Source organism: Hyla sarda, chromosome 6, assembly GCF_029499605.1.
Source record: "Hyla sarda isolate aHylSar1 chromosome 6, aHylSar1.hap1, whole genome shotgun sequence".
Taxonomy (NCBI): domain Eukaryota; kingdom Metazoa; phylum Chordata; class Amphibia; order Anura; family Hylidae; genus Hyla; species Hyla sarda.
The window spans coordinates 200,880,677-200,891,917 of NC_079194.1; the positions used below are offsets into that span (position 1 = coordinate 200,880,677).

Sequence of the window (11,241 nt, forward strand, 5' to 3'; positions counted from 1 at the left end):
AGCTGGTGATGACTTTGCCCCCATTGAAGCACCCGTGCGCTGCAAATAAAAATTGTTACCAAACATAAAATAATTGTGTTTTAACACAAAATCTACCACCTCAATAATGTAATGTCTCAAATCCACAGAATATTTAGAAAATCTCATCAGTATATCCGAGATAGCTGATAATGTCAGGTTTTGCGGAATACTGGAATAGAGCGATTCAATGTCGCAAGTAAGCCACGACAGAGAATCGCTCCATGTGAATTCATCCATGATTTTTAGCAAGTGCTTAGTGTCCTTGATATAACTTGGGCATTGCATAACCAGAGGTTGCAGTACGGAGTCCAACCACTCGCATAGGTGCTCGTTAAGGGATCCGATCCCCGCCACGATCGGATGCATCGGCGGCGGGAATCGGTCCTTATGCAGCTTGGGTAGCGAGTGGAAGATAGGAATAATTGGAGCAGGCATGAAAATATAATCCACTTCTTTTTGGGTCAAAATAGATCTGGCTTTCCCCTCTTCCAACAGAGTCAACAGTTCTTTTTTAAAAGGTTCAGTGGGATCCCCACAAAGTTTAAGGTAAGTTTTATCATCAGATAGTAGATTTTCATTTAAATTGATAAGCCACTTGATAATGATGGTGTGAGACCATTGAAACGTTGCTCTTTGCACATTTGGGATGAATAAATAGTTTTCATTTTTTCACCATACCTTGAGTGCCACAGCATTTTCCTTGGAACTACGTATGCAGGATCCTGGACACGGACCCTAGCTGGAGGCACCTACTCACGCTTGGAACTATATAAATATATATATATATATATATACATACACACACAAATCAAAAAATATGTTGCAGTCTCTTGTAATACCTTTTTTATTGGACTAACAGAATTTTGTAGAGACAAGCTTTCAGGATTCCTCCCTTTATCAAGTCCAATAGACAAGGACTAATGATCAAAGGACTTTATAAATTATCAGGGAGGAATCCCAAAAGCTTGTCTCTACAAAAAGGTATCACAATCTGCATCACTGGACTAATATGGCTACTCACATTTACTATACAGATATACACATACCTGAAGATGGTTTAGAACCCTGTGATGTCACACATGCTTGTGATGATGTCACCGTAAGCTGTACAAGGAGGAGCGCGCCGGCTGCAGTCTCTTCAGTGTGTTTTGCATTCACAACCTGTGGTGCAAAGTGTTTGTTAGAGAGTTTCTATTTGCGATAGAGAATTCAAGATTTTGACCGTTCCTTGTCTGAAGAGAGAACCACAAGGTAAGTCTCAGCCTCTTCTATTCATACATACACAGGGCTTTTTGTTTGACAGTTTTTTTTTATTGTTGTTGCTTTTTTTTTTTTAGCAAAAAAAAAAACAAGAAATTAATTTCCAAAAGAAATAACAAAAGTTATATTTCTCATAGCATTGTGACAATACTTGGCTTAGGCATTAAACATAATAAAACGCACAGATAGTATCATGACCAGAGCTTTTTCTTTTGCAAAAGTGCTAAAATGCAATTATGCCCAAAAAAGCCCCCAAGAAAAAGAGTCCTAATTCATGAAGTTCTAAAAGATATAAGTCTATGAGAAAGATTTGGTGGAGTAGTAAAAGAATGACAGAAAGATTAGGGCAGAAATATAATATTATATAATAGAATTCTGTGTGTACTGACAATAGAAATACTCTGGGTACTCCGAAAGGGAAAATTTTCAAATCAACTAGTGGCAGAAACTCATATAGGGGATGGATATATCCCAATGAGGTGGGGTAGGTTCATTATTAGTAAATGTATATAGCAGGATAGCCCAATTGTATCTACAGTATGAAGTTCACATGGCCCAGTGACCATACAGCCAAGCCCTTATAATCCGCCATTACTAGGACAGATTCAGGGTTGTCAGATATTACTAGGATCGGACAGGTTTAGGGTTATCAGATATTACTAGGACCGGACAGGTTCAGGTTTATCAGATATTACTAGGACCGGACAGGTTCAGGATTATCAGATATTACTAGGACTGGACAGGTTCAGGGTTATCAGATATTACTAGAACCGGACAGGTTCAGGGTTATCAGATATTACTAGGACCGGACAGGTTCAGGGTTATCAGATATCACTAGGACTGGACAGGTTCAGGGTTATCAGATATTACTAGAAACGGACAGGTTCAGGGTTATCAGATATTACTAGAACCGGACAGGTTCAGGGTTATCAGATATTACTAGGACCGGACAGGTGCAGGGTTATCAGATATTACTAGGACCAGACAGGTTCAGGGTTATCAGATATTACTAGGAGCGGACAGGTTCAGGGTTATCAGATATTACTAGGACCAGACAGGTTCAGGGTTATCAGATATTACTAGGACCGGACAGGTTCAGGGTTATCAGATATTACTAGGACCAGACAGGTTCAGGGTTATCAGATATTACTAGGACCGGACAGGTTCAGGGTTATCAGATATTACTAGGACCGGACAGGTTCAGGGTTATCAGATATTACTAGGACCGGACAGGTTCAGAGTTATCAGATATTACTAGGTCCGGACAGGTTCAGGGTTATCAGATATTACTAGGACCGGACAGGTTCAGGGTTATCAGATATTACTAGGACCGGACAGGTTCAGGGTTATCAGATATTACTAGGACCGGACAGGTTCAGGGTTATCAGATATTACTAGGACCGGACAGGTTCAGGGTTATCAGATATTACTAGGACCGGACAGGTTCAGGGTTATCAGATATTACTAGGACCGGACAGGTTCAGGGTTATCAGATATTACTAGGACCGGACAGGTTCAGGGTTATCAGATATTACTAGGACCGGACAGGTTCAGGGTTATCAGATATTACTAGGACCGGACAGGTTCAGGGTTATCAGATATTACTAGGACCGGACAGGTTCAGGGTTATCAGATATTACTAGGACCGGACAGGTTCAGGGTTATCAGATATTACTAGGACCGGACAGGTTCAGGGTTATCAGATATTACTAGGACCGGACAGGTTCAGGGTTATCAGATATTACTAGGACCGGACAGGTTCAGGGTTATCAGATATTACTAGGACCGGACAGGTTCAGGGTTATCAGATATTACTAGGACCGGACAGGTTCAGGGTTATCAGATATTACTAGGACCGGACAGGTTCAGGGTTATCAGATATTACTAGGACCGGACAGGTTCAGGGTTATCAGATATTACTAGGACCGGACAGGTTCAGGGTTATCAGATATTACTAGGACCGGACAGGTTCAGGGTTATCAGATATTACTAGGACCGGACAGGTTCAGGGTTATCAGATATTACTAGGACCGGACAGGTTCAGGGTTATCAGACATTGGTAACCTCAGGGAAGACTTCTCCATATAAAACACTTTTAGAGAAGCGTCTTCTTCTGAGGCTGCGATGGTCTTAGTGTTATCTTGTGGTTCTGTGCTGGACATTTCTGCTCTGTATGAAGGATCTATTGTATAATGACAGGAATGATGACATGTTGTCTAATGTGTTCACTTATCTCTCTCTCTCTAGTGTTTTCAGGCTCTGACCTGTGACCATGGCCTCTCCACAAGACCCATTGCTGAAGGAGGAGGAAGAAGCAATGGAGGACCATAGTGATATGGATGTAGAAAAGGGCGATATCCCTGAGAGGCAGAACCTGCCATCTCTAAGTGTGATGTCCACCGCACGTTCCATCATCACCGTAGTGATCCTCGCCTTTGTTAATTTGCTCATCTATGCAAATCGCTCCAGCGTGGCGGGGGTGCTGCCTCATATACAGAAAGCATATGACACCAATGCTAGTCTGTCCGGCTTATTGAATACATTGTTCATTGGAAGCTACGTGCTGGTCGCACCAATTGCCGGATATTTGGGCGACCACTGTAATAAGAAATATACTGTTTGCGCAGGAGTCATCGTTTGGCTGAGCATGACACTTACCCTGTCATTCATCCCTGACGGGTACTTCCTGCTCTTCCTGCTGACAAGTGGACTGGTTGGAGCCGGAGAGGCGACTTTCTGCACCATCGCCCCCTCCATCATTGCAGACCTTTTTACAAGTGACCAGCGGACCCGCATGCTGAACCTGTTTTACTCCGTCATACCTGTAGGCTGCGGACTAGGATACATCATCGGGCCAAAAGTGACTGATGCAGCAAGGGGCGATTGGCACTGGGCGTTTCGGGTCACCCCTGGCCTGGGCCTCATAGCTTTGGCTTTGTTGATTTTGGTCACAAAGGAGCTTCCAAGAACGACTACAAACGGGAAGAAGAACAACAAATCCCAGAAGTTTGCCAAATGGGCGACAGATCTGAAAAAACTATTTAAAAATCGAAGCTTCATGTTAACCACCATGGGATCGACGGCTGTATCCTTCATAGTGGGAGCCATAGGTGTATGGGGTCCGTCATACCTGACCCACGCACGAACACTCCTACAAGAGAAGGACCCTTGCCGTGCTGAACCGTGTGACTATCACGACATCCTAATATTTGGTGTGGTTACAGTCGTTTCCGGCATTCTGGGAGTTGTAGCAGGGACGGAGATAAGTAAAAGATATCGCAAATCCAACCCACGGGCGGACCCGCTTGTGTGTGGATGCGCGATGATGCTCTCCGCCCCTTTTCTTCTGTTGGCATTGACTTTTGGCAACATCAGCCTCGTTGCCACCAACATCTTCATCTTCATCGGAGAGACGCTTCTGTCAGTAAATTTCACCCTCATATCTGACATTATACTAAAAGTAGTAACTCCGTGGAGGAGATCTTCAGCCTTGGCCGTGCAGATGACAATCTATCACCTCCTAGGTGACGCCGGCAGCCCGTACCTCATCGGCCTGATATCTGACACCTACGAACGAGGATATGCCAAATCCCCTCTTCTGAAATACCGCAGCCTGGAGTATGCCCTCATGACCTGCACCATAATGGCAGTCATCGGAGGGGCCTTCTTCATGGCCACGGCCCTATATATAGAGAGGGACGAAAAAGAAGCAGAGATGGAATCAGAACCTCCATCATCCTCCTCCTCCTCACTGCTTCCTGCCGATGAGGACCGCGCTTCAGACTGAGGAAAAGTCATTGCTTACCTTTATCTCGTTTACTTCATTAAAAAAAAAAAAAAAAAATAACTGCATTTGTTCTATGTTCCACTTTACCCCTTATTCTCTACCCAGGGGCGGACACAGACAACAGAGGGCCCTTGTGCCAAGAATGTGCCTGTGCCCCCCCCCAAAACATCAATTGTTCAGCACCCCCCCTCCATGTGTCACTTACTCAGGTGGACCCCCATATGTCACTTGCTGTATAAGTTTCTAATTATTTATTAAGGCCTCCCATATGCCGCAGCTCATTCAAGCCCCCCACATTAGGTAGCATAGATTCCCAACATTAGGTAGCATAGATTCCCCACATTAGGTAGCATAGTTTCCTCACATTAAGTAGCATAGTTTCCCCACATTAGGTAGCATGGATTCCCTACATTAGGTAGCAGTTTCCCCACATTAGGTAGCATAGTTTCCCCACATTAGGTAGCATAGTTTCCCCACATTAGGTAGCATAGTTTCCCCACAATAGGTAGCACAGATTCCCCACATTAGGTAACATAGTTTCCCCACATTAGGTAGCATAGTTTCCCCACATTAGGTAGCACAGATTCCCCACATTAGGTAACATAGTTTCCCCACATTAGGTAGCATAGTTTCCCCACATTAGGTAGCACAGATTCCCCACATCAGGTAACATAGTTTCCCCACATTAGGTAACATAGTTTCCCCATATTAGGTAGCATAGTTTGCCCACATTAGGTAGCACAGATTCCCCACATTAGGTAACATAGTTTCCCCACATTAGGTAGCATAGTTTCCCCACATTAGGTAGCACAGATTCCCCACATTAGGTAACATAGTTTCCCCACATTAGGTAGCATAGCTTCCCCACATTAGGTAGCATACTTTCCCCACATTAGGTAGCATAGTTTCCCCACATTAGGTAGCACAGATTGCCCACATTAGGTAACATAGTTTCCCCACATTAGGTAGCATAGATTCCTCACATTAGGTAGCCATAGCCCCCCCAAACACACAGACACACACAAAGACACACTTACCTGCCCTGCACAGCGCTTCTCCTCTCCGGCAGCGGCCTGACGAGTGACATCACTGACGTCCTCCTGAGCGGGTCTGCAGAAGTATGTCACTTGTGCGACGTCCCTCGTCAGACCCCGGTCGGCCGTAGGCAGACTCACTGTCTAAAGTGCCCGCTGCGCTATTATACCTCGCAGCTGCTTTAGAACAGTGAGCAGCGCCGGCGCCAACCCTACCATGAACCTACTAGGCACAAAAAAAAAAAAGGGGGCAGCAAAATGCCGCCCCTGAAAAGTGCCACCTGGGACTTATGGTCCCACCGGGTCCCGTGGTAGGGCCGACCAGAGGCGGTTCTAGACTTTGTGAGGCCTTAGGCGAAACTTGAACATGAGGCCCTGCTTTATTTTCTGCTGAAATTACATGGTGGTCCGGCTGTGAGATGGTTATACTGTGACATCACTGTGTATTATCACTTTACTGTGAAATCACTATGTATTATCTCTGTACTGTGCCATCACTCTGTGTATTATCCCTGTAATGTGACATCACTGTGTATTAACTCTGTACTGTGCCATCACTGTGTATTATCTCTGTACTGTGCCATCACTCTGTGTATTATCCCTGTACTGTGACATCTCTGTGTGTATTATCCCTGTACTGTGACATCACTGTGTATTATCCCTGTACTGTGACATCACTGTGTGTATTATCCCTGTACTGTGACATCACTGTGTATTATCTCTGTACTGTGCCATCACTCTGTGTATTATCCCTGTAATGTGACATCACTGTGTATTAACTCTGTACTGTGCCATCACTGTGTATTATCCCTGTACTGTGACGTCACTGTGTATTATCTCTGTACTGTGCCATCACTCTGTGTATTATCCCTGTACTGTGACATCACTGTGTGTATTATCCCTGTACTGTGACATCACTGTGTATTATCTCTGTACTGTGCCATCACTCTGTGCATTATCCCTGTAATGTGACATCACTGTGTATTAACTCTGTACTGTGCCATCACTGTATATTATCCCTGTACTGTGACGTCACTGTGTATTATCTCTGTACTGTGCCATCACTCTGTGTATTATCCCTGTACTGTGACAACACTGTGTGTATTATCCCTGTACTGTGACTGTCACGATGCCGGCTGGCAGGAGGTGGATCCTCTGTGCCAGAGAGGGATTGGCGAGGACCGCGCTAGTGGACCGGTTCTAAGCCACTACAGGTTTTCACCAGAGCCCGCCGCAAAGCGGGATGGTCTTGCTGCGGCGGTAGTGACCAGGTCGTATCCACTAGCAACGGCTCACCTCTCTGACTGCTGAAGATGCTGAAGATAGGCGAGGTACAAGGGAGTAGGCAGAAGCAAGGTCGGACGTAGCAGAAGGTCGAGGCAGGCAGCAAGGATCGTAGTCAGGGGCAACGGCAGGAGGTCAGGAACACGGGCTAGGAACAGACAAGGGAACGCTTTCACTAGGCACTAAGGCAACAAGATCCGGCCAGGGAGTGCAGGGGAAGTGAGGTGATATAGGGAAGTGCACAGGTGATAACACTAATTGGTAATTGGGAAGATTGGGCCAGGCACCAACATTGGTGCACTGGCCCTTTAAATTGCAGAGACCCGGCGCGCGCGCGCCCTAGGGAGCGGGGCCGCGCGCGCCGGGACAGGACCGACGGAGAGCGAGTCAGGTACGGGGACCGGGGTGCGCATCGCGAGCGGGCGCCACCCGTATCGCGAATCGCATCCCGGCAGGAGGCGGGACCGCAGCGCACCCGGTCAGTGGATCTGACCGGGGCGCTGCAGCAACGGAGATGAGGCGAGCGCTCCGGGGAGGAACGGGGACCCGGAGCGCTCGGCGTAACAGTACCCCCCCCCTTGGGTCTCCCCCTCTTCTTGGGGCCAAAGAACCAGAGGAAAAAAAAGTCAATTTTTCCGTGATGAGGTCCGATGCACATTAGGAGGGGTTCTGTGCGGAAACGCATGAGACAGTCCAATCTTTTATTGTTAATACAATAGATGTAGAGGGGTCTGGCGAGACTGGTCACAGGGACGTAGAACCTGTTGATAAGAGAGGCCAAAAAATTTTTTCCTGCAGATCCGGAATCCAAGGAGACCATAGTAGAGAAGGAGAAGGTAGAGGCAGATATCCGCACAGGCACAGTAAGGCGTGGAGAAGCAGAGTTGACATCAAGAACTGTGTCACCTTTGTGCGGAGTCAGCGTACGTCTTTCCAGGCGGGGAGGACGGATAGGACAATCCTTCAGGAAGTGTTCGGTACCGGCATAGTACAGGCAAAGATTCTCCATGCGGCGTCGTGTCCTCTCTTGAGGTGTCAAGCGAGACCGGTCAACTTGCATAGCCTCCGCGGCGGGAAGCACAGGAACGGATTGCAGAGGACCAGAGGAGAGAGGAGCCGGGGAGAAAAAACGCTTCGTGCGAACAAAGTCCATATCCAGGCGGAGCTCCAGACGCCATCCGGAAGAACGCATGTCAATGCGAGTGGCAAGATGAATGAGTTCATGTAGGTCAGCAGGAGTCTCTCGTGCGGCCAGAACATCTTTAATGTTGCTGGATAGGCCTTTTTTAAAGGTCGCGCAGAGAACCTCACTATTCCAGGACAACTCGTAAGCAAGAGCACGGAACTGAATGGCGTACTCGCCAACGGAAGAAACACCCTGTTCCAGGTTCAGCAGGGCAATCTCGGCAGAAGAAGCTCGGGCAGGCTCCTCGAAGACACCACGGACCTCAGCGAAGAAGGACTGGACTGTGGCTGTGGCAGAATCATTGCGGTCCCCATCAAACTTGTCCGGCAGGGACAAGCAGGGGTTAGGAACGGCCGGTTGCTGCGGAGGAGTTGCAGGAGCCGGCGGAGGAGATGGTTGTTGCAGCTGTAGCTGTGACTGAAGTTGCTGTATCTGCGGCAGTAGCTGCTGTGACTGAAGTTGCTGTATCTGCGGCAGCAGCTGCTGTAACTGTGACTGAAGACGCTGTGTCTCGGAGATCAAGTATGCCAGCTGTTGATCTCGTTGGGCGATCTTTACGCCAAATTTGTCCGGCAGAGACAAGCAGGGGTTAGGAACGGCCGGTTGCTGCGGAGGAGTTGCAGGAGCCGGCGGAGGAGATGGTAGTTGCAGCTGTAGCTGTTGCTGTATCTGCAGCTGCTGTATCTGTGACTGAATACGCAGTGCCTCGGAGGTCAAGTATGCCAGCTGTTGATCTCGTTGGGCGATCTTTAAGGCTAGCTGGGCGACCAGTGTAGGAACTTCAGCGGGATCCATGGCCGGATCTACTGTCACGATGCCGGCTGGCAGGAGGTGGATCCTCTGTGCCAGAGAGGGATTGGCGAGGACCGCGCTAGTGGACCGGTTCTAAGCCACTACAGGTTTTCACCAGAGCCCGCCGCAAAGCGGGATGGTCTTGCTGCGGCGGTAGTGACCAGGTCGTATCCACTAGCAACGGCTCACCTCTCTGACTGCTGAAGATGCTGAAGATAGGCGAGGTACAAGGGAGTAGGCAGAAGCAAGGTCGGACGTAGCAGAAGGTCGAGGCAGGCAGCAAGGATCATAGTCAGGGGCAACGGCAGGAGGTCAGGAACACGGGCTAGGAACAGACAAGGGAACGCTTTCACTAGGCACTAAGGCAACAAGATCCGGCCAGGGAGTGCAGGGGAAGTGAGGTGATATAGGGAAGTGCACAGGTGATAACACTAATTGGTAATTGGGAAGATTGGGCCAGGCACCAACATTGGTGCACTGGCCCTTTAAATTGCAGAGACCCGGCGCGCGCGCGCCCTAGGGAGCGGGGCCGCGCGCGCCGGGACAGGACCGACGGAGAGCGAGTCAGGTACGGGGACCGGGGTGCGCATCGCGAGCGGGCGCCACCCGTATCGCGAATCGCATCCCGGCAGGAGGCGGGACCGCAGCGCACCCGGTCAGTGGATCTGACCGGGGCGCTGCAGCAACGGAGATGAGGCGAGCGCTCCGGGGAGGAACGGGGACCCGGAGCGCTCGGCGTAACAGTGACATCACTGTGTATTATCTCTGTACTGTGCCATCACTCTGTGTATTATCCCTGTACTGTGACATCACTGTGTATTAACTCTGTACTGTGCCATCACTGTGTATTATCCCTGTACTGTGACGTCACTGTGTATTATCTCTGTACTGTGCCATCACTCTGTGTATTATCCCTGTACTGTGACATCACTGTGTGTATTATCCCTGTACTGTGACATCACTGTGTATTATCCCTGTACTGTGACATCACTGTGTATTATCTCTGTACTGTGACATCACTGTGTATTATCCCTGTACTGTGACATCACTGTGTATTATCTCTGTACTGTGACATCACTGTGTATTGTCCCTGTACTGTGACATCACTGTGTGTATTATCCCTGTAATGTGACATCACTGTGTATTATCCCTGCACTGTGACATCACTCTGTATATTATCCCTGTACTGTGACATCTCTCTGTATATTATCCCTGTACTGTGACATCACTGTGTGTATTATCCCTGTACTGTGACATTACTGTGTATATTATCCCTGTACTGTGACATCACTGTGTATTATCCCTGTACTGTGACATCACTGTGTGTATTATCCCTGTACTGTGACATCACTGTGTATATTATCCCTGTACTGTGACATCACTGTGTATTATCCCTGTACTGTGACATCACTCTGTATATTATCCCTGTACTGTGACATCACTCTGTATATTATCCCTGTACTGTGACATCACTGTGTATTATTCCTGTACTGTGACATCACTGTGTACTATTCCTGTACTGTGACATCACTTTGTATTATTCCTGTACTGTGACATCACTGTGTATTATCTCTGTACTGTGACATCACTGTGTATTATCCCTGTACTGTGACGTCACTGTGTATTATCTCTGTACTGTGACGTCACTGTGTATTATCCCTGTACTATGACATCACTGTGTATATTATCCCTCCCTGTACTGTGACATCACTGTGTGTATTATCTCTGTACTGTGACATCACTGTGTATTATCCCTGTACTGTGACATCGCTGTGTGTATTATCTCTGTACTGTGACATCACTGTGTGTATTATCTCTGTACTGTGACATCACTGTGTGTATTATCCCTGTACTGTGACATCACTGTGTATTATCCC

General features: G+C 47.6%; 1 protein-coding gene across 1 annotated transcript; it reads left to right on the forward strand.

Moving 5' to 3' along the window:
* The first annotated feature begins 1,147 nt into the window (after nucleotides 1-1,147).
* Nucleotides 1,148-5,114, forward strand: LOC130276605 (protein spinster homolog 1-like). Its single transcript, XM_056526201.1, has 2 exons — nucleotides 1,148-1,272; nucleotides 3,529-5,114. The coding sequence occupies exon 2, from the start codon at nucleotides 3,554-3,556 to the stop codon at nucleotides 5,066-5,068; it is 1,515 nt and encodes a 504-aa protein (XP_056382176.1). The 5' UTR covers nucleotides 1,148-1,272; nucleotides 3,529-3,553; the 3' UTR covers nucleotides 5,069-5,114.
* Nucleotides 5,115-11,241: the final 6,127 nt, after the last annotated feature.

What these genes read in the sequence shown, in the direction of transcription:
- LOC130276605 (XM_056526201.1), top strand. Translation starts at nt 3,554, where the DNA reads ATGGCCTCTCCACAAGACCCATTGCTGAAGGAGGAGGAAGAAGCAATG.